Genomic DNA, 24,203 nt, shown 5'->3' on the forward strand with positions numbered 1-24,203 from the left:
GTTTTAACATATATAGTATGAGCCCAGTAGCTGTTAAAAGCGTGGTGGGACTTACAGAGGTGTATAAGTAAGTATCTTGAGGCTCCATTGCAAAATGTGTAACAGTGTCTTCCACCTACCATGTGCCATTTAGGATATTGATGTCTCTTAAAATTGCAGTGGGATTTTTGGGTCCCCTCAGACAACAGGGCTTGGGTGCATCTGCTAGCTCTGTAAACCATCACACCCCTTGGTGATTATTAGACACAATGAAATGCTGTGGTGCAGCCTGTTTCATTGTTCTCAGCATGGCTCCCAGTTGCTCAGAACTGCTGTAGCTTTGCAAGACTCTCATGGGCTTCAGACAACATATTCTCAGTGTGACAGTGCAGAATAGAAAGATAATATACAACAGTCCAAGTATATATACCTGTATATTCACCTAGGGTCCAGCAGTAGCTCTTCTTGCTCCAGGTCTTGAAGACGTATCCAGTAGCTCTACTTATTTGTGTTTAGCTTATAAATACACAGAACCGGCCTTAGGGGTGTGCGACCTGTGTCATTGCACAGGTCGCACCACTCCAGCAGATGGAAGGGTGCGCTGCGCTGGCCCCCTTCTCCTGCTTGTGTTTCCGAAGTGCCCGGGCTGGCAACTCAGCAGCTGCCTCTCTGCCCGGGCGCTTCTTCTCCCAGTGGCATCGCTACCGCTGTAGCAGCCATAGCTCCTGAAGCGGAATCCCTGTCCACAGAGTTGCCGGACGGGACAGAGTCATCAAGCGCTCCATCCAGTAGCGGAATCCCCAGCCACACGGGGATTCTGCTCCTTCAGGAAGCTACAGTGGCGCTATTTACAGGAAGGAGGGGGGTGCTACCTACCACGGGGCTGTGTGGCACTACCTAAAAGAGGCTGTGTGGCAATACCTACAAGGGGCTATGTGACACTACCTACAAGGGGCTGTGTGGCACTATCTACAGAGGGCTGCACGGCACTACCTACAGGGGGGCTGTGTGGCACTACCTACAAGGGACTGTGTGGCAGTACCTTCAAGGGGCTGTGTGGCACTATCTACAGGGGGCATCTGTGAGTGGCCGGCTGATGGTCATTTTAGTAAGAGTGGGGGGCTGATGGTCATTTTACTGTGAGTGGGGGGCTGATGGTCATTTCAATGTGAGTGGCGGGCTGATGGTCATTTTACTGTGAGTGGGGGCTGATTTTTTTTCCAGGGGTGCCTCAAGTCCGAAATGGTTGGGAAACTCTGTACTAGGCTACAGGATCACTCCGGCCTACACAAGGATCCCATCGTCGGCGTTGTGTACAGCTCAGTTAGTCGTGGGAACGGGGCCTAGATGAGTACAATTTTTTTTGTTTCGGGGCACTGTCTACAAAGCGGGAGTTGGGGGGCTGTAGGGCACGGTCTACAAGTGGAAGGTGGGGGGCTGTATGGCATGGTCTACAAGGAGGAGGTGGGGGGTTATCGCACTGTCTACAGGGAGGCTGTATGGCACAATCTACAAGGGGGCACTATCTACAAGGGGGGGATGTGAGTGGGAGCCAGGGGAGGGGGGCATTATACTATGTGGAGGCCACTAAGCGGACATTATATTGTGTAGGAGCAGTACAGGGGGCAATGTACTGTGTGTGGCACTTAGGGGGCATAATACTGTGTGGGCACAATGAGAGGACAAAGTACTGTTACTTTTAAGGGGTTATAATATATTATATTATTAAATATTATTATTATACTGTATGGGGGCCACTAAAGGGGCATTATACTCTGTGGGGGCACTATATAGGCCATTATACTGTGGGGGGGGGCATTATACTTTTTTATGGGGCATTTTTTTTATGATGGGGTGGAGCGCCGAAAGAATATTTTGCACGGGTGCCATCTATCCTAAGGCCGGCCCTGTATATACATAATATGATAGAAACAAAGATTCTGTCTTTAAGTAGGCACGCTTTTACTAGGGCAGCCATAAGGCATGGGCATCCCCCAGGGACTTATAGCTCTCACTACAGTAGAACATTATACTGTTTTTGATACAAATTCCTAAGGACTTATTTTCGAGATTTTCAATTCACTCTGTTGTATCTTCCAATTGTTATCTCTAGTATTGCCTACTATTTTAAAGACCTGATCAAATGTACCCACGTAGGACTTATTCCTGAAGATTGTACCAGCCACTGCTACTACCATACCTTTAAGGGACCTCTCACACTTTACTCCCCTATTTGTAATATTTGGTTGAAAAATAAGTTTATCTTCTTGTATGAGAGCAAGTAAACGTGAACTTGCATTTCTGCCACCATTGTACTGTCTCTTGGCGGACATGTACGTGAGATGAAGTGCGGCATCCTCCAGGAAGTGCTGAGGGCCCCAGTCTTTATTCTGCAGTCCGGATGATGGATATTGGGAGTTCAGGAGAGGGTAGAACCATTCACAGAAATCTTTCGCAAACTTTTCACAGTGAATTGGCCAAATACACGATGGATCGTCTGCCTCCTGTAAACAAATGCAAAATAAGCCGGGGCAAGACGGACATTCATCCTGGGTTTCAGCTAAGCTATATGGGTCTTACTGTAATGTATTAAAAATACACCAATATTATATATTATATGCATAATTTATGGATATTATTTGAAGCGATCCTTGACTTTTACATTAAAATATAACCTTAGCTGGAGATTGCAAAGGTATTTTCCCTTGTTCCCTCCGTTTCGCCTGTTGTGCCACCGATTCCCCCCCCCCCCCATTCCTGGGTGCCTCTCACGTGAGCAATGCTAGCCAATCGGACAACAGGGCAGAGTTCGTTGGACTGCCGAAGCACAATGTGCATCGGGTAGTTTGAGAAGCGCTGCAGCCATCTTGGATGAAAGAAAAGGGACATGGAAATTGATGTATTGGCAGCACAACACGCAAAACAGAGGGTACCAGGTAAATTAACTATGCATTCCCCAGCTTAGGTTAAATTTTTATGTAAAACCAGAGGGTCGCTTTAATGTTCACAATAAAAATTTGTTGATTAATATACAAAAATAAACATTTAAATTGACAAGTACGCTATATAGGACACCATTGGAGAACCTTTATCTATGTTTAAAGGAGTATAAAGGTTTTAGCAACAAAAAAAAAAGAAGCTTATTCATTGCATTACAAAAAGTTATAAAATTTAGAGCACTATGAGGGTATGTGCACACGACCTATTTTCAGACGTAATGGACGCGTTTTACGCCTCGATTTATGCCTGAAAAGACGGCTCCAATAATACCCCCATAGTGATACTGAATAATACCTCTACACCATAACCACATAGTGACTGAATAATACCCCCATACTGTTACTGAATACCACCACATCATAACCACATAGTGACTGAATACTACCCCCACACGAATGCTGAATAATACCGCCACACCATAACCGTATAGTGACTGAATAATACCCCATACTGTTACTGAATAATACCGCCACACCATGACCACATAGTGTCTGAATAATAATCCATACTGTTACTGAATAATACCGCCACACTATAACCACATAGTGACTGAATAATACCCCATATGTTCACAATGAAAATTAGTTGATTAATATACAAAAATAAACATTTAAATTGACAAGTACGCTATATAGGACACCATTGGAGAACCTTTATCTATGATTAAAGGAGTATAAAGGTTTTAGCAACAAAAAAAAAAAGAAGCTTATTCATTGCATTACAAAAAGTTATAAAATTTAGAGCACTATGAGGGTATGTGCACACGACCTATTTTCAGACGTAATGGACGCGTTTTACTCCTCGAATTACGCCTGAAAAGACGGCTCCAATAATACCCCCATAGTGAAACTGAATAATACCTCTACACCATAACCACATAGTGACTGAATAATACCCCCATACTGTTACTGAATACCTCCACACCATAACCATATAGTGACTGAATAATACCCCCACACGAATGCTGAATAATACCGCCACACCATAACCGTATAGTGACTGAATAAAGAAAAGACGGCTCCAATATGTCGGCAAACATCTGCCCATTGCTTGCAATGGGTCTTACGATGTTCTGTGCAGAAGAGCTGTCATTTTACGCGTCGCTGTCAAAAATTACGCCCGCGTCAAAGAAGTGCAGGACACTTCTTGGGACGTAAATGGAGCGTTTTTTCATTGACTCCATTGAAAAACAGCTCCAATTACGTCCGTAATTGATGCCGCGAAAAACGAGTGCATTTGTAAAAACATCTGAAATTCAGGAGCTGTTTTCTGCTGAAAACAGCTCCATAATTTCAGACGTATTTTGCGTTGCCGTGTGAACATACCCTGAGAAATAAAAGCAGTGTTGCGGTTAGTTGCAATGGGCAACAAAATAAGTTTTCTGTTAGACAGATTCATCTTTCCCCCCATTGAGCACTGTGTAAGCTGAAATAATCACTTCTATTTCGGGTCTCCAGACAGATGGACACCCAACCTGCTCCTGCTCGATTTTTTTTTACAATGACAAAGGTTTAAAGCCCTGGACCATGCATCGTACAGTTATTGCATGCGGTCCTTGACAGGTTAAAGGGGTTATCGCATAACAAAAATAAACTAGTAGATGTTCACTCCCTGAAGTGCCCCCCCCCCCCCCCCCCTGCTCCATCGCTCCAGTTCTGGAAATTCCTGCAGAAGATTAACCCTTTGAGCAAAAGTAGTATACTGTGCAGCATACTTTTTTTGTAGTTGTATTGAAAAAGAGCAGTTGGGGCTGCGGGATCCCCTTTTGGCATAAGTTTGTCCATTAAAGTCTGTGGGCACATTGGTGTATATGCAAGGTCGGTTTTAGACACAGTGTGGCCTTGGACAAAGTTAAAAATGGGACCCCAAATGCTGAATTACTGTATCAATAATGCAGTAAATTCAGAAGTCGAAGTGCAGAGAACTGCATCGCTGATTTCTAGTGCATCTAGGAGTGTTGCAAGCCCCAAAGCATATGTCCCCCTCTCACACAAAAAATTATCTACCATATATACAGTTATTAAATCATACTACTATACCAGATGAAATATTACCTGCATACTGTTACTGAACACAACTTACTATTATAAGACCAATATTACCAACAATAACACAATATAAGGTCCAAATAATACCGCCAAACCATAACCACAGAGTGAGTGAATAATACCCCCATACTGATACTGAATAATACCGCCAAACTATAACGATATAGTGACTGAATAATACCCCCATAGTGATACTGAATAATACCTCTACACCATAACCAAATAGTGACTGAATAATACCCCCATACTGTTACTGAATACCTCCACACCATAACCACAGTGACTGAATAATACCCCCATACGAATGCTGAATAATACCGCCACACCATAACCGTATAGTGACTGAATAATACCCCATACTGTTACTGAATAATACCGCCACACCATAACCACATAGTGAATGAATAATACCCCCATACTGTTACTGAATACCACCACATCATAACCACAGTGACTGAATAATACCCCCATACGAATGCTGAATAATACCGCCACACCATAACCGTATAGTGACTGAATAACACCCCCATACTGTTACTGAATAATACCGCCACCCCATAACCACATAATGACTGAATAATACCCCCATACTGTTACTGAATAATACCCCCACATCATGACCACATAGTGACTGAATAATAATCCATACTGTAACTGAATAATACCACCACACTATAACAACATAGTGACTGAATAATACCCCATACTGTTACTGAATAATACTGCCACACCATAACCATATAGTGACTGAATAATACCCCATACAAATACTGAATAATACCGCCACACCATAACCACATAGTGATTGAATAATACCCCTATACGATGACTGAATAATACCACCACACCCTCACCACATAGTGACTGAATAATACTCCCATACTGTTACTGAACAATACCCCATACTGTTACTGAATAATACCTCCAACCCATTACCACATAGTGACTGAATAATACCCCTATATTGTTACTGAATAATACCACCACAAAACAACTACATAGTGACTGAATAATACCCCCATACTGATACTGAATAATACCGCCACACCATAACCACATATTGACTGAATAATACCCCATACGGTTATTGAATAATACCGCCACACCATAACCACATAGTGACTGAATAATACCCCCATACGAAGACTGAATAATACTACCACACCCTCACCACATAGTGACTGAATAATACCCCCATACTGTTAGGCCTCATTCACACGGGCGTATCCGTTTCACGCGCATGAAAAACGCACGTGAATCGGGTCCGTGGGTGTTGCATTATGCATAAGTGTTGTGTGCTTTGTGAGTGGCATGCGTTATTCACGCGCTCGCAAAGCCCATCTTTTCCTTTTTTTTTATTACTTTCAACTGAATTGATGGGCAAATCACGCAACACACACGCATGTGCATCTGCGTGCGGTGCGTGGTTTCACGCGCCCATTGACTTCAATTGGCACGTAGGAGCGTGATAACGCAACAATACAGGAGATGAAAATCAGAGGCTGTTTTCCCCGGAAAAAAGCTCTGTATTTTACAGCCGTTTTTTGTTTAGTGTTTGAACATACTGTACCCTAAGGGTATGTTCACACGCAAACTCAAAAAGGTTAAACAGCTCCTGATTTTTGGACGTATTTTAAGCCACTCACGTTTTTCGCAGCGTTTTTCACGGCTGTTTTTGGAGCTGTTTTCAATAGAGTCTATGAAAAACGGCTCCAAAAACGTCCCAAGAAGTGACCTGCACTTCTTTTTCGCGGCGGTTTTTTTACGTGGCCATTTTCAAAACTTATCGGATCCTTTTAGAATGTTCCATAGAATATCTAGTGCACAATATCCTATTATCAATGGCCACTAGAAACTAATTTTATGCTGGTATAATTGGCCAGCAATATACATTACCACACTAAAAAATATCTTTAAAAATCTTACAATTATTGTACATGATATCCTTACCATATTGGGCATGTAGGGAGTAGCTGCCACTTGTTCAGTCTTCCCTTCAAAATTTGAATATTGAGCATCAGTCTGAAACATGGAGTGCATTCTGACGCGTGGCACAATATTGGAAAGGATAAACCATCAATATTAGGCTATGTTCACACAGGGTGGACATGCTGCGTTGTGTGCGTTGTGAGTGGCATGCGTTATTCACGCGCTCGCAAAGCCCATCTTTTCCTTTTTTTTTATTACTTTCAACTGAATTGATGGGCAAATCACGCAACACACACGCATGTGCATCCGCGTGCGGTGCGTGGTTTCACGCGCCCATTGACTTCAATTGGCACGTAGGTGCGTGATAACGCAACAATACAGGAGATGCAGGGAGTTTCACTCAGTGGACTCTCGCTGCGTGAAAAATCACGCATGTTTGAATGGCCCCATTGAAATCAATGGGTCCGTGTGCTGTGTGTTGTTTCAACGCACAGCACACGGACGTGATTCATGCTCATGTGAATGTGGCCTTATTGAATAATACCGCCACACCGTAACCACTTAGTGACTGAATAATACCCCCATACTATTACTGAAAAATACCGCCACCCCATAACCACATAGAGACTGAAGAATACCACCATACCGTTTCTGATTAATACCCCCATACTGTAACTGAATAATACCACCACACCATAATTAGATAGTGAATGAATAATGCCCCCATACTGTTACTGAATAATACCGCCACACAATAACCACATAGTGTCTGAATAATACCACCCTACTGTTACTGAATAAAAACAATTATATAATGACCAATATTACCACCATATAGTGAGCGTATTATGGTAGATGCCAGCAGTGGCGGATTAAGTAGACCATAGGCCCTGGGCTGTTACCCATAGTTGGGCCCCCCTTCTCCACCGCCGCCCTGTAACTATTGTTAACACAAATGGGTGTTACTACTCCCCTTGTCAAAAGGCTGTGTCCCCACATACTGACAGTCTCCAACCATCGCTGACAGTATCGCGCCGTGTAGGTACACATTCTCCTGACAAGGGGAATAGTAACACTTATTTGTCTATTAGTCCTGGACTGCACAAAGACTTTGTGAAATACAAGGATTTCCTATAATAAACATGTCAGTAGAGATGACAGATTGTCTATAAATCTAGTGACTCACAGGTGACGAGGTAGTTTTTTTCCTCTTCTCCATCCAATCCAGACTTCATGTCGACTTTTCCCGGCCATGACCCATTTCTGCAGAATTTGCCACTCAGATGTCTTTGGCTCCTCACTTTTCCAACATTTCCACACCTATAAACAAAGATAATATTATCATGGTGCCACACACTGTGCCCCTAAATATAATAGCACCAAACACTGCGCCCCTGAATAAAATAGTACAAACACTGTGCCCCTAAATATTATAGCACCATAGACTGCGCCCCTGAATATAATTGTGTCAAACACTGTAGATAGCACCACACACAGCCCCCTGTAAATAGCGCTACACAGTCCTCCCCCTCTGTAAATAGTGTCACATAGCCCTCCCCCTCTTGTATATAGTGCTACACAGCAATCCCCCTTAGATATAGTGATACACAGCGCTCCCTTCTATAATGGTGCTATACAACAATCCCCCCTTGTATATTGTGCTACACAGCGTCTCCCCCCTTGGACCTGCAGCTCTTGTAATTGCTCAGTATAATGTCCCCCGTAGCTGCCCCCATAGTATATTGCCACCCATAGCTGCCCCCACAGTATAATGCCCTTCATAGCTGCGACACAGTATAATGCCTCCATAGCTGCGACACAGTATAATATCCCCATAGCTGCGACACAGTATAATGCCTCCATAGCTGCGACACAGTATAATGTCCCCATAGCTGTGAGGGTATGTTCACACGTAGTCAACAAAAACGTCTGAAAATCCAGAGCTGTTTTCAAGGGAAAACAGACCCTGCTTTTCAGACGTTTTTTTACCAACTCACATTTTTCGCGGCGTTTACACGCCGTTTTCGCAGCATTTTTTACGTCCGTTTTTGGAGCTGTTTTCATTGGAGTCTATGAGAAAACAGCTCCAAAAACGTCCAAAGAAGTGTCCTGCACTTCTTTTTACGAGGCGTAATTTTACGCGTCGTAATTGCCGTACGACGCGTAAAATGACGCGTCGTGTGGACAATACAGCGTTATACCCATAGAAAGTAATGGGCAGATGTTTGACGACGTATTTGAGACGTATTTCCAGACGTAAAACGAGGCAAAATACGCCTCGTATACGTCTGAAATTTGGCCGTGTGAACATACCCTGACACAGTATAATGCCTCCATAGCTGCAACACAGTATAATGTCCCCATAGCTGTGACACAGTATAATGCCTCCATAGCTGCGACACAGTATAATATCCCCATAGCTGTGACACAGTATAATGCCTCCATAGCTGCGACACAGTATAATGTCCCCATACCTGCAACACAGTATAATGCCCCCATAGCTGCGACACAGTATAATGCCTCCATAGCTGCGACACAGTATAATGCCTCCATAGCTGCGACACAGTATAATGCCCCATAGAGGTGACACAGTATAATGCCCCATAGAGGTGACACAGTATAATGCCCGATAGAGGTGACACAGTATAATGCCCCATAGAGGTGACACAGTATAATGCCCCATAGAGGTGACACAGTATAATGCCCCATAGGTGACACAGTATAATGCCCCATAGCTGACACAGTATAATGCCCCATAGAGGTGATACAGTATAATGCCCCATAGAGGTGACACAGTATAATGCCCCATAGAGGTGACACAGTATAATGCCCCATAGCTGACACAGTATTATGCCCCATAGCTGACACAGTATAATGCCCTATAGCTGACACAGTATAATGCCCCATAGCTGACACAGCATAATGCCCCATAGCTGACACAGTATAATATCCCCATAGCTGACACAGTATAATATCCCCATAGCTGACACAGCATAATGCCCCATAGCTGACACAGTATAATGCCCCATAGCTGACACAGTATAATGCCCCATAGCTGACACAGTATAATGCCCCATAGCTGACACAGTATAATGCCCCATAGCTGACACAGCATAATGCCCCATAGCTGACACAGTATAATATCCCCATAGCTGACACAGTATAATGCCCCATAGCTGACACAGTATAATGCCCCATAGCTGACACAGTATAATGCCCCATAGCTGACACAGCATAATGCCCCATAGCTGACACAGTATAATGCCCCATAGCTGACACAGCATAATGCCCCATAGCTGACACAGTATAATATCCCAATAGCTGACACAGTATAATGCCCCATAGCTGACACAGCATAATGCCCCATATGTACGTACCTAATAAAAAAGAAAACATAATTACTTACCTATCCCGGTTCCCACGACGGTGGGGGATGCTTCTCCTCCTCTGCACTGTGCTGTGAGTGACTCCGTGCAGACAGGCGCGATGACGTCACTACATCGCGCCTGCCTGCACCGAGCCGCTCACGGCAGAGTGAATGCTGGGGCGAGGCTCCAGCATTCAACCCAACTGAATCTGCGTCCTGCGGACGCAGATTCAGTTGGTAGCGGGCAGCGCTGCATAGTTTTTGAAGTTTGTGTGCGGTTCGGGCCGCGATGGGCCCCATGGCAGCCTCGGGCCCCGATGGGCCCCCTGGCAGCCTCGGGCCCCGGGCGACCGCCCGAACCGCCCATATTATAATCCGCCATTGGATGCCAGTTATACACAGGGGTTCTTCACCCCATATAAGTGATTACAGCCCATTTATATCCAGTAACTCACAGGTGATTTTTTTTCTCTGATTAGTCGTTTAATTTCCTTTTTTTTCTCCATCCTGCCCAGACCACTGTGATGACTTATTCCAGCCACGACTCATCTCTGTAGAATTTGACACACAGACATGTTGGTTTCTTGATTTTCCAGCACCCTCCACACTTATACCCCATCCTCTAAATAAACTCGTAATCCACAGTGCCCCAGATTGTAACAGTGCTCGACACAATAATAAGTGCCCCATCAGCAACCACGAACCCTTTGTGCCCCCTGTATATAGCGCCACAGCATCCCCTGTAGATAGCGCCACATACAGCCCCTTGTCTATAGTGCCACACACAGCCCCCTGTAGATAGCGCCACACAGCCCTGCCCCTTGTATATAGTGCCACACAGCCTCCCCTTGTATATAGTGCCACACAGCCCTCCCCTTGTATATAGTGCCTCACAGACCTCCTTGTATATGATGCCACACAGCTCCCCCTCCCCTTATATATAGTGCCACACAGCCCACCAACAAAAAAAACTTGTACTTACCTTGCCCCTTTCCCGCGACGGACAGAGTGCTGCACAGACTCCAGACGGGACGCATGCGCAGGCCAGCGTGATACAGTTACATCATCATGCCGGTCTGCGCAAGGAGTCTTCCCAGTGCCTTATAGCCTGCAGGTCTAAAGTGGCCAGCAGCCTTTAGCATTCAATTGTATCTGTGTCCTGAGGACGCAGATACAATTGAATGTGGCTGTTGCAAGCACAGGGGCGGCGCGGGCCCGCTCATGCCTAAAGTTGTGCCTATAAGGGTATGTTCACACGCTGAGAGGCAGTTACGTGTGAAAAGACAGACTGTTAACAGCTGCCTCGTTTCACACGTAAAAGCTCCTCCTCTGAATTTACGAGGCGTCTGAGACGCTCGTAAACCTTGAGCCGTGCTTCATTGATTTCAATGAAGAACGGGTCAAATTACGTGGCAAAGAAGTGCCCTGCACTTCTTTGCCGAGGCAGTAAATTTACGCGTCGTCGTTTGACAGCTGTCAAACGACGACGCGTAAATTACAGGTCGTCTGCACAGTACGTCGGCAAACCCATTCAAATGAATGGGCAGATGTTTGCCGACGTATTGCAGCCCTATTTTCAGACGTAAAACGAGGCATAATACGCCTCGTATACGTCTGAAATTTGGCCGTGTGAACATACCCTTAGAGTGCAGTCATACATAGCGTACTTGCTTTGTATTTTTGCAGCGTAAACATACGCTGCCGAAAACGTTACACTAAATGCCTATATAAAAAATATATTTGCAACTCAAAAACTAGGGAAATCTGTTTGAGTTGCAGAATATTTTTCCCATAGGCATACATTGTAGTTTTACTATAGAAAATATGCCACGTGTGAGTGCACCCTCACTATAATGGTATGTTCACATGGATTTATTTTTTTGCCTGTTTTCAGTGCATGTCACTTCTTGAGACAATTTTGGAGCCGTTTTTCATTGTGTCAATAGAAAAACAGCTCCAAAATACGGCGGCAAAAAACGTTTGAGGTTTCAAAAATGACTGAAATTCAGAGGCTGTTTTCCCTGGAAAAAAGCTCTGTATTTTACAGCCATTTTTTGTTTAGCGTTTGAACATACTGTACCCTAAGGGTATGTTCACACGCAAACTCAAAAAGGTTAAACAGCTCCTGATTTTTGGACGTATTTTAAGCCACTCATGTTTTTCGCAGCGTTTTTCACGGCTGTTTTTGGAGCTGTTTTCAATAGAGTCTATGAAAAACGGCTCCAAAAACGTCCCAAGAAGTGACCTGCACTTCTTTTTCGCGGCCGTTTTTTTTACGTGGCCATTTTTCAAAACTTATCGGATCCTTTAAGAATGTTTCATAGAATATCTAGAAACTGATTTTATGCTGGTATAATTGGCCAGCAAAATACAATACCACACTAAAAAAATATCTTTAAAAATCTCACAATTATTGTACATGATATCCTTACCATATTGGGCATGTAGGGAGTAGCTGCCACTTGTTCAGTCTTCCCTTCAAAATTTGAATATTGAGCATCAGTCTGAAACATGGAGTGCGTTCTGACGTGTGGCACAATATTGTAAAGGATAAACCATCAATATTAGGCTATGTTCACACAGGGTGGACATGCTGCGTAAAAGCACACAACGTATCAGTGCTGTACTCCACAGGGAATTACGGACGAAAAAAAACGCAACCATTTGTGGTGCAGTTTTTAGTCCGGAATGTCTGCTGCGGAAAACAGCATTAAAAAAAAAAGCCTTTACTTACTCATAGCCATGACGACACATCCCTCTCATGTCCTGAAGCCCTGGCCTCCTGGGTTGATGTCTCATCCCATGTGACCGCTGCAGTCTGTGATTGGCTGCAGCAGTCACATGGGATGAAACGTCATCCCTGGAGGCTGAGCTGGATGCAGGAGCAGAGAGATCTGGGTAAGTATAGACTTTTTCTGAGTTTCGACTTCACTAAAAATCGAAGTAATTGCACATTATATCCTTACCATATTGGCCATGCAGGGAGTAGCTGCCACTTATTCAGTCTTCCTTTCAAAATTTGCAAATTGAGGAGCAGTCTGAAACATGGAGTGCATTCTGACGTGTGGCACATTCTTGGAAGAGGTAAACCACCAATATTACCGTGCGAGTTCTCAAATTCATCAATCATTACATTACAATGTCGGATACAACCAACAAAGGTCTTCTATGTTAGAACAGGGTTTAGAAATCATTAGGGTATGTTCACACGGCAACACAAAATACGTCTGAAATTACGTAGCTGTTTTCAGGCGAAAACAGCTCCTAAATTTCAGACGTTTTTGCATGTACTCGCGTTTTTCGCGGCGTCTTTTTATGGACGTAATTGGAGCTGTTCTTCATTGTAGTCAATGAAAAACGGCTCCAAAAACGTCCCAAGAAGTATCCTGCACTTTTTTAATGCGGTCGTAATTTTACGCGCCGTCTTTTGACAGCGACGCGTAAAATGACAGCTCGTCTGCACAGAACATCGTAAGACCCATTGCAAGCAATGGGCAGATGTTTGCCGACGTATTGGAGCCGTCTTTTCAGCCGTAATTCGAGGCCTAAAATGCCTCCATTACGTCTGAAAATAGGTCGTGTGCACAAACCCTAATTCTTACACATGTACTATGCTCAGGGCTCAGAAATGGTTGTGTAAGATTAGAAAAAATAGGATGCTTATAGAAACTGTGCCACTATTGTCCCTGGGCTATGTCTGGTATTGCAACTTTGTCCCAGTCAATAGAAGGCTGCTAAGCTGCAATACACACACAGGACATGGACAAAAGTTGCGTTGGTTTTGAATGAAAGCAGCCATTTTATTCTAATATCATAGAACCCGCCAGCATATAGCAATCCCTTCCCTTTTAGAAATTTGGGTCTTGTACTTGTTCAGGTGGCAGTCCAATTATTGCAATTTCATCATGCAGCAGTTCAGGGATCATTTCTCCCAAATACTTTTTGTTTTTTCCCCTCTATGTTCGGCACATGCTCTCCACGTCAGGAATGCTCTCTACGTATACACCGAGGATATGGGCCCAACATTTGCCAAAAAGTTGTCCTTTTGGGATCCATTTGCTAGCCTTTAATAGCATGCCTTTTTTTTACTTTATGGAAAAGCGTAGGCTGCTGATCTTTTCCATACAAACGGTTGCTGCAAAAAAATGTATACTGTTTTCTGTCTGTGTTTTTACAATGCAAGTCAATGTGCGTCGTCTGAGCTATACATGCGGTGTATACGTTGGGAACATTTCTTAACATATGCGTTTACCATAGGGAAAAAAGAAGTTAACTAAGCCTTATACTTCACAACTGATATGAAAATGTTATGTTTTTTTTCCGTAATAAGATCAGTTTTTTAGTTGCTATAATGTCATACGTGAAAAAAAGAAAAGTTGTTTGCCATAATATTACAGGCAATAACTGCAGCACCTGAGAACATATATTTAAACGGTTATTCACATCTCAGACATAAATGTCCCGTCCCGCAAAGTAAGACTATGTGGCATGCGCATGGCTCTCCATTATGTTCTAACAGAGTCCAGAAAACAGCTCATTCACTTCAACAAATAGTCCCCACCTGAAATTGGCGGCCTTGCCAAGCGGGATGGGGGTCGTGTGACCTTATTCGATATGTGGGTGTAAGTCCCAGAGTTGGATATGCTGTAGATATGCTATAAATATCTGAGATGGGAATAACCCTTTAAAGCATACCAAACGGGTGTACATGAGGAATAAAACTTTTTCTGGACATTATTTGTCTTGTATTTGGTATTTGTCTGATTGCCATCAAGTCTTCCCTATATTGCACACATACGGAAGAGAACATCCTGCTCTCCAATCTTTATCTATTCTTAAATATATTTTATAAGCAGCAGCATTGAGAAAATTATCAAGAATTAATGAGCAGTGTAGCAGAGAATCCAGCACTGGAGTGAGACATAACGCTCACAAGGAGGCTGCAGCAGCAGCGTCTCTCTCTCTCTCTCTCTCTCTCTCCCTCTCCCTTTCCCTTTCCCTCTCCCTCTCCCTCTCTCCCTCTCCCCCTCCCCATAGACTTTTATGGTTACCAGTAACCTGATCCTCATTGAGCTGATGGTCCATCTCATCTTGAGGAGAGAAAAAAAGCATTAAATTTAAAGTGAACAGTTAGGAAGTGGGAAGGAGCCTGATAAGTGGAGAAAGAGGCATAAAAAGACACATTACAAAGTTTCTTATATTGGATGGTAATATTGATTTATGCAAAGTTTGCTGAAAAGTTAGTGACCATTTAAACCAGCCATGTTTTAAAAGGCAAAGCTCCCCCAAGATCAACAATCGTACAAAAACTTAATGAACAGAATGGACCATGCCCTCCCCCCATAAAACGATATATACTCTGAAGCTAGAGACCTTTTAAATTTAAGACTATTATGAAATGCTTTATCTATCAATCCGTCCTGCTGCAATTTGGGTCCAAAACATAATTTGTCACCAAAAAGGGTTGGGTGAAAAAGGTGGAGTGAAACAACCACAAAACCCAAGAAACTTTATCGCCCATCACTCTTTGCTGGATTAATAATTGCAGAGTTTGTTGTGATGTTTTGAATTCTGGGAAGTGTAGTCATTTCAGATTACAGGAGCATCAAAAATACATTTGCTTTTCTTTTTCAAAATGTGTGCCAAATCAGCAACATAAAAGGCATGCCCTCAAATCCGCAGCAGAAAAACACACTACCTGTGAATGAGATTCTGAAAACCCTATTCAGATGTATTGTACTGTACCTTGTTGTAGATTTTTGGTGTTAAATCCATCCCAAAAATAGGCAACAAATCCACCGCATCTGAACGTGGCCTATCCGTAATCTGCCCTGTCCCTGTGTTAGGGTATGTTCACACGACAGCGTCCGTAACGGCTGAAATTACGGGGATGTTTTCAGGAGGAAACATCCCCGTAATTTGAGCCGTAACGGCATGTGCAGGCGCTTGAACGCCGCGTCAATTACGGACGTAATTGGCGCTGCTTTTCATTGGAGTCAATGAATAACGGCTCCAATTACGCCCCAAGAAGTGACAGGTCACTTCTTTGACGTGGGCGTCTATTTACGCGCCATCTTTTGACAGCGGCGCGTAAATATACGCCTCGTGTGAACAGACAAACGTCAGCCCATTGGTTTCAATGGGCAGATGTTTGTCAACGCTATCGAGGCGCTTTTTTCGGACGTAATTCTGGGCAAAAACGCCTGAATTACGTCCATAATTAGTGTGTGTGAACATACCCTAACCATCACATGACCAGGACAGATGGACAGATTTTAGAATTCTAACTCCGCAGCTAAAGAAAAACACCCCCCCCCCCCCCCCCCCGCCTTTACCCTTCAACATAAGTCATTTTTACATCATATAGTTCCACTCGTGTCATGTAAACTCAAACTTACTTGAGAATCCCATGTCTGTGAAGTTAATGTCTGCTCTTTTCTATCATCCTCTTGACTGCTGTGTATGGATAGTTTGGAAATATCATAGGAGAGTGGGCAAGAAGAACTATTATCAACAATTTCCAGTTGTTGGCATTTTGAAGCATCATAGACGTTCTCTTGTTTTGGCATTGAAGGGGAAACGACAGGTTCTTTGATCCTTGAGAGGATTTCCTGTAACATCACACAAATACAGTTTAAAGGGGTTTCCTGACATTCCAAAAAAAAAGTCTGTGATTTTTTTTTTTACAGAAGCAGTGCCACTCTTGTTTATTGGCCATGTCTGGTATTACAGCCCAGTCTTATTCAAGTTAATGCGACTGAGTTGTAATGCCAGACACATGCCATTAATAAGGGTGGCGCTGTTTGAGGAAAAAAACTGCAGATCCTCTTTTCTAATTCTGGACAACCGCTTTTAGTAACATAAAATATAAACATCATCCAAAAAGCTCTGTAGTTATCAAAAAACACCACTATATGTTCTGCAGACCGACAGGAGACTATACTGGTGTTCTCTAGGGTAATGGGCTGCATAGCATAGAGTCCAAATTGGGGAACACATTTTACCTCCTAATTTGTCAATGATCCCATGTAGTAGTAAATGTAGGTAATAGAAAATGTTGCATTAGAGACATTTCTACTGCAACACTTTATTAAAGTCAAATGACAATTTTACATGGTGTTAGAACAGGACTACGCAAAAGTATTAATAAATCTGCTTAAAATTGTCCTGCTCACTAATGTTCCAGGTTAGTAGTTACAGCTGATATCACACATCCGACACCATCCGACTATGAGGCTGGGTTCACACGACCATGTTACGTCCGTAATGTACGGAACGTATTTCGGCCGGAAGACCCGGACCGAACACACTGCAGGGAGCCGGGCTCCTAGCATCATACTTATGTACGACGCTAGGAGTCCCTGCCTCTGCGTGGAACTACTGTCCCGTACTGTAATCATGATTACAGTACGGGACAGTTGTCCTGCAGCAAGGCAGGGACTCCTAGCATCGTACATCACTATGATGCTAGGAGCCCGGCTCCCTGCACTGTGTTCGGTCCGGGTCTTGCGGCCGAAATACGTTCCGTACTTTACGGACGTAACATGGTCGTGTGATCCAAGCCTAATGGTATACATTAAATGGAAACATCATGAACTGGGGTTAAATGGATGCCATTAAAGTCTAAGGGTATGTTCACACGCAGTGTTTTCAGGCGTATTTCGGGGCCTCTGATTTCCAGCTGTTTTTTAAGCATCAAGAGCTTTTTGATGTGTTTTTTACGGTCGTTTTTGGAGCTGTTTTTCTATTGAGACAATGAAAAATGGCTCCAAAAACGGCTCATGAAGTGACATGCACTTCTTTTTATGGGGCGTAAAAAAAACGCGCCGTCAGAACGAAACACCATTTTTCCCATTGAAATCAATGGGCAGATGTTTGAAGGCGTTCAGCCTCCATACTTTTTGCCATTTTTGGGGCGTTTACGGCTCTGAAAATAGGCCGTGTGAACATACCCTTATGCATCCATTTAACATATCCATCACCCATAGACTATATTGGCATCTGAAATGCTATATTGGTATCGTGGGCTGAGACCTGAATCTGTAAGATTCGTCAGGTTAGCGGCACTGATGGGTTCGGTGACAGACGGTACTGCGTGTCTCTGACACGCAGGATCCGCCTGTTATTGATCACATCTAAGTTATAAACTTAGATGTGATCGGTAACAACTCAATCACACAGTACCCACTTTCACTGAACTCATCACTGCCGCTAACCTGACGGGTACAGGATTCAGCACTAGATACAGCTACTCTGTATACAGTATCTCAAAGCATCTGTATCTCAAAATGTAATTTTTGACTAAAAAGTATTTAGTTGCAGAAAAAACACTGCTAGACATTTTTATAAAAAATGTATATATATTTCAAATGTGTACATAGCCTTTAACCCCTTAACGACATGCCACCTACATGTACGTGACAGACGTTAAGGAGAAGTATGGAGTGTGCTCACGAGCTAAGCTCGCTCTATACTTAGTGGGTGACATCTGTGTAAGAGTGGGTTCACACACACTATTTACGGCCGTAATTCGGACGTTTTAACCTCGAATTACGTCCGAAAATACGGCTCCAAAGCGCCGGCAAACATCTGCCCATTTATTTGAATGGGTTTTACGATGTACTGTGCCGACGGTCATTTTTTTTACGCACCGCTGTCAGAAGGCGGCGTGTAAAAAAGACGCCCGCGTCAAAGAAGTGCCTGTTGCTTCTTGGGACGTAATTTGAGCCGTTTTCCATTGGCTCCATAGAAAAACAGCTCCAATTACGTCTGTAATGGACGCAGCGAAAAACGCCGGCACATGCCATTACGTCTGAAATTCAGGAGCTGTTTTCTCTTGAAAACAGCTCCTGAATTTCAGGCGTATCGGACGTGTACGTGTGACCATACCCTAATACAGCCGACACCTCACTGCAACAGGCGGAATCAAAGATCACTTTGATTCCGCAACTTTAACCCCTTAAATGCCATGGTCAATCACGACTGCGGCATTTAAATAGTTAAAATCAGGGCGGCGGCCCCCTCAGACATGCTATCGCCCCCCCTCCCCACGACATGATAACGGGGAAATGATGGTCGTAATGGCAGCCAGGATGATTTCCTCAATGAAAAATAAAAAATGTATGTCTTTTGAAAGACATAGAGGAAAAAATTTAAATGAAAAAACGAAGATTGGCTGTGTCCTTAATGGGTTAACAATGCTTTAAATGAGATAATACAAACACTGTTAACCTCATATTGCAGCAACCACTATAAAAGGTGCCTCCAGCATATTCCGTTGTATTGTTTTACTGATATTGTATAGACTTACATCCAAACCTGGTGTCAGAACTCCCAAATTCCAAGTTTTGCTGGAATCTTGTAGGGGGCTAAGCATAGATGATACGGGATAAAGGGAGGATGAAAAACGAGTAGCAGAGGCTTTCTGTCTTTGCTTTAGTGAAAATGGAACGAAAGCAGTCGGCATATAGCAATCCTGCAACATTGGAAAAAGTGAATACATGTAAGTTCAGTAAAACATAAAAACAAACAATGTTTTTTCAATCTGCTCACCATTCCACCCCAATGTAAAAGGCATTTCATCACCAATTCAGGCTTCTTAGTTTTGGGGGGTATAGAGATGCCCTCTTGTTTTAGATATGCAGCAATGGTAGCACAATTCATCTTTTTACATTTTAAGAGTTTATGCGCACTCTGACTGTTTTGTAATATTGTATTAATGGCTCCTAAAAATAAAATAAAAAAAGATAATAAATGTAATATCATAAACATAACAAGTGTATCACTGCAAAAAATAAATGACTCCATAGGCAGCTATAGCTTCGTTCACATCTGCGTTGGGGTCCCGTTCTGACGTTCCGTCGGAGCTTTCCTTCCGAACGGGACCCTGAACAGACACAAACTGACATAAATGGAAACCAGAGGTTTTCGTTTCCATCACCATTGATTTTAATGGTGACGGATCCGGTGCCCATGGTTTCCGTTTGTCTCTGTTGTGCACTGGGACCCATCGTTTTGCCGGAAGCAATAGCGTAGTCGACTACGCTATTGCTTCCGGCAAAACGACCGAAGCAAAACGACAAAAATAAAAAAGTTATAGCTCTTTGAATGAGACGATGGACAATTTGTAAAAATAGCTTGTTCTAAAATAGGCTGGTCACTAAGGGGTTAAGGTGAACCTACAGGGGGTTTCTGAAGTGAACCTGAAGGGGATTTCAGATTTTTTCCAAATAGAGCTTATTCAGTGTATATACTAAAAGTTCTACAACTTTCTAATATGCTTTGTTTTTCAATTCCTCACCATTTTCATGATATCTATTTGCAGTGAGTTAAAGAGAACACTATTGTTTAATTCAGAAGCTGCAGACCCTACATAGTCCTACTCTCAGTGTAGAAGTGGATACAATTAGGGTATGTTCACACAAAGTGTTTTCAGATGTATTTCGGGGTGTTTACGCCTCCAAAAATACCTGAAAAAACTGAAGCAGAATGCCTCCAAACATCTGCCCATTTATTTCAATGGGAAAGACGGCAATCTGTTCCGACGGGGCGAAAAAGAAGTGCACGTCACTTCTTGGGACTTTTTTGGAGACGTTTTTCATTGACTCTATAGAAAACAGCTCCAAAAACAGCCGTAAAAAGCGCCGAGGAAATCACAAGTGCCTTAAAAAACGTCTGAAAATTAGGAGCTGTTTTCCCTTGAAAACAGCTCTGTATTTTCCGACGTTTTTGATTTTGTGTGTGCATATACCCTTATATGAAGTCTAGGCAATGCTCTGTGAGGTAAATACAACAGCAGCTGCACAAAGGACCTGTTCACATCAGTGTCAGGGTTCAGTTCGTGGGTTCCGTCAGACCTTTCCGTCAGGGGAACCCATGAACAGAAACCAAACGGAAACCATTGCTTTCCGTTTGCATTACCATTGATTTCATTATCATTAATTTAGCGCAGTCAATGATTCCACCCAAAAAACTGAAACCTTATGGAACAGAGACAAACCGAAACCATTTGCAATGGAAGCATTACGATTGAAATCAATTGTAATGCAAATGGCAAGCTATGGTTTCCATTTGGTTTTGAGTTCAGAGGTTCCCCTGACGGAAAGGTCTAATGAATCCCATGAACGTAAGCCCGACGCAGATGTGAACACACAAGAATCTCATAAATCTGTTTGCAAGAATTTATCAGACTGTAGACCAGGCTGTTTAGCTCACGGAGCATTGCCTAGACTATGTACAATTGTATCCAATCCACAGCATATTGGAGAACTTAGACTTAAAGGCTTTGGACAACTTTGGGGACATTCTTGTTTTTACTAAAATGTGTGTATTTTTTGTAATTAGGTTCTATTAAAAATGTTCAACTGTTTTACTTCTTTAGCTTCTGTCTGTCGGTCTATCTAATCACAGTACAAAGCGAGCTACAAAATTTCATTCAGAGCCGAATCTGTCAGAGAACTCATCTGACGGCTTGGTCACCAGCAGTTTCAGCCTTCTCCTGAGCAATTATCTAAGCTCTGAGCCGTTAGACAAGCTCTCTGATGAATTTGACTGTGAATGCCATTCTGCATCCTGCTACAGTATGTACTGTAATACATAGAAGCTACAGAAGCCAAATGGTTAAAAAAAATAATAATAAAACCCAATTACAAGAATTATTTAAGTAAAAAATACATGTATTTCAGTAAAAAAAAAATGTGCCCCTACGTTTAAAAGGCGCTATCTTCTTATGCTTTCTACTATCATGCTCATTCATCTCAGCTGAATTTCTGTTTAGTATGGACAAGTAAAAACACAACCTGTCCAATACTTTTTTCCACCAACAGCAGATGTCAGGTGTAACGCCCATGGCCACGGACCGTCGGAATTACTCACCCATCGACGGCCACAGCCATGGATCTGTGAGCGCTGGGTCGCATCTCCTCCTCAGGAGACGCCAGCGCTCACTTCTGCTTCATTCTGCAGTGTCTCTTGGGTGCGCGCGCACGCTCGTGCCCAGCCTTAAAGGGCCATCGTGCCCACATGAAGTAAATCTGTAATTAGCCCATACTCACCCTGGACTATAAGAAGGGCCCTGTCCCTTCCTTCATTGCCTGAGCTTTGTTGTGTTCACCCGTGTTAGTCTTTCCAAATGGTCCCTTAGAGTTTTCCAGTTCCCAGTGTTCCTGTACCTGCTACCTGTATCCTGTATCCCGTGCTACCTTGTTCCTGTGCCTTAGAGAGTTGGAGTCGTGTTGTGTCACCGATCACGTCTGCTGAGGTACACCACGCTTGGTGACTGCTGCCAAGGTCCCATCCGAGCCTAACCATCGCTACTGTCTGAGCTACCACAGGTACCCTTACTCGAGCTATAGACATTGACTTGGTACTCTGTTTGGCCAGCGGCTATCCCGCTACGGCGGTACGGCCCAGTAGGTCCACATACCCACAGATCGTGACATCAGGAGACCGTCAGGTTCACCTCATAGATCGGTGGCTGCTGCTGGAACATATTATAGAATGTCTATGGCAAGTTTATAAAACAAGAAGAAACTTATGCCATAATTGTCATAAGTCATAATATAATTCTGATATAAACATTTACGTGGAAAACACATTATACTCGGATAATTACAAACCATAAATATTCTCTAACGCCCCATGCACATGGCCATGTCCGTAATCGGGCACGCATTATGGGCATGCATTTTCGGCCCATGCTTCCATACAAAGTATGGGAGCACGGCCCGTAAAAAGCAAAAGAGAGGAAATGTCCTATATTGCAGGACGCAATTACGGACGTTTTTTACGGTCGTGTGCATGGGGCCTTAGTATTCAATTACTGGGTGGATACTTGTATGTTCCTTTGTTTTCTCCTATATGTAGAGTAACCTAAAGTTTTTAATTAACCTTAACCTATCTGCGCATTTGGAAGGCCATTTAAAGTGTAGCTAAACGTTTGACAAACTTCTGACATGTCATAGTGACATGTCAGAAGTTTGGATTGGTGGGGGTCCGAGCACTGAGACCCCCACCAATTACTAGAACGAAGCAGCTGAAGTGCTCGTGTGAGCGCTAACCCGCTTGGTGTCTGTCAAGCTTTTTCCGGAAAGCCGATGTATCGGAGTACAGGCTCATAGACTTTCTATAGAGTCTGTACACCGATACATTTATTTCCGGAAAAAGACGAACAGACACAAAGCGACCGAGCGCTCACACGAGTGCTTCAGCTGCTTCGTTCTAGCGATTGGTGGCGGTCTCAGTGCTCGGACCCCCACCAATCCAAACTTCTAACATGTCACTATGACATGCCAGAAGTTTGTCAAACGTTTAGCTACACTTTAAGTCCAAATGTGCGGGGGTTAAGGCATTTGAAACATTTTAAATGAAAAGACCTCTGGTGGGATAAAGAATCGTCAAAGTAAAAACAAAAAGAACAAACACATTTTTTTACTAAATTGTTTTTATTAAATAATAACAATACAATAACCCCATAATGGCTGATTTGCATTTTTTTTATTCTACAAAATAATTAAAGTAAGAAAAGATCAGAATTATGATGTCTGATATGTATATTCTGGGGCTATGAAGTTATTATGTAAAGAACAGTGGCATAACTACCGCTGAAGTAGCCGTAGCGGATGCTATGGGGCCCGCAGCATGAGGGGGCGCGTGCCGCCCGCTGACACGTCCCCCCATGCCCGGTGGCACCGCTAGCAGCTGTTATGGCTGCTACAGCAGTAGCGACGCCACTACGGGGCCTGCGCCGCCCGGCCTCTAACATTTATGGGCCGGGGGGCATGGCCCTCTCATGCCCGGTGGTGTCACTAGCACCGGAGGGGGCGCGGGAACGGGATCATGTGAATATGTAACGTTTTTGTTTTATTCCGAATAAAACTATG

General features: G+C 43.3%; 1 protein-coding gene across 1 annotated transcript in view; it reads right to left on the reverse strand.

Annotated features, from left to right (window-relative positions):
• Positions 1-559: 559 nt before the first annotated feature.
• LOC142741531 (uncharacterized protein C3orf38 homolog) overlaps positions 560-24,203 on the reverse strand; it is a 34,268-nt gene continuing 10,624 nt past the window's right edge. Inside the window, exons 2-4 of the mRNA XM_075850913.1 lie at positions 19,634-19,798; positions 16,722-16,934; positions 560-2,483 (exon numbers count right to left, since the gene is read on the reverse strand). Of these exons, the coding sequence (XP_075707028.1) occupies positions 2,031-2,483; positions 16,722-16,934; positions 19,634-19,789 (822 nt within the window). The 5' untranslated portion in view covers positions 19,790-19,798 and the 3' untranslated portion in view covers positions 560-2,030. The remainder of the gene's footprint in view (positions 2,484-16,721; positions 16,935-19,633; positions 19,799-24,203) is intronic.

Source organism: Rhinoderma darwinii, chromosome 2, assembly GCF_050947455.1.
Source record: "Rhinoderma darwinii isolate aRhiDar2 chromosome 2, aRhiDar2.hap1, whole genome shotgun sequence".
NCBI lineage: Eukaryota > Metazoa > Chordata > Amphibia > Anura > Rhinodermatidae > Rhinoderma > Rhinoderma darwinii.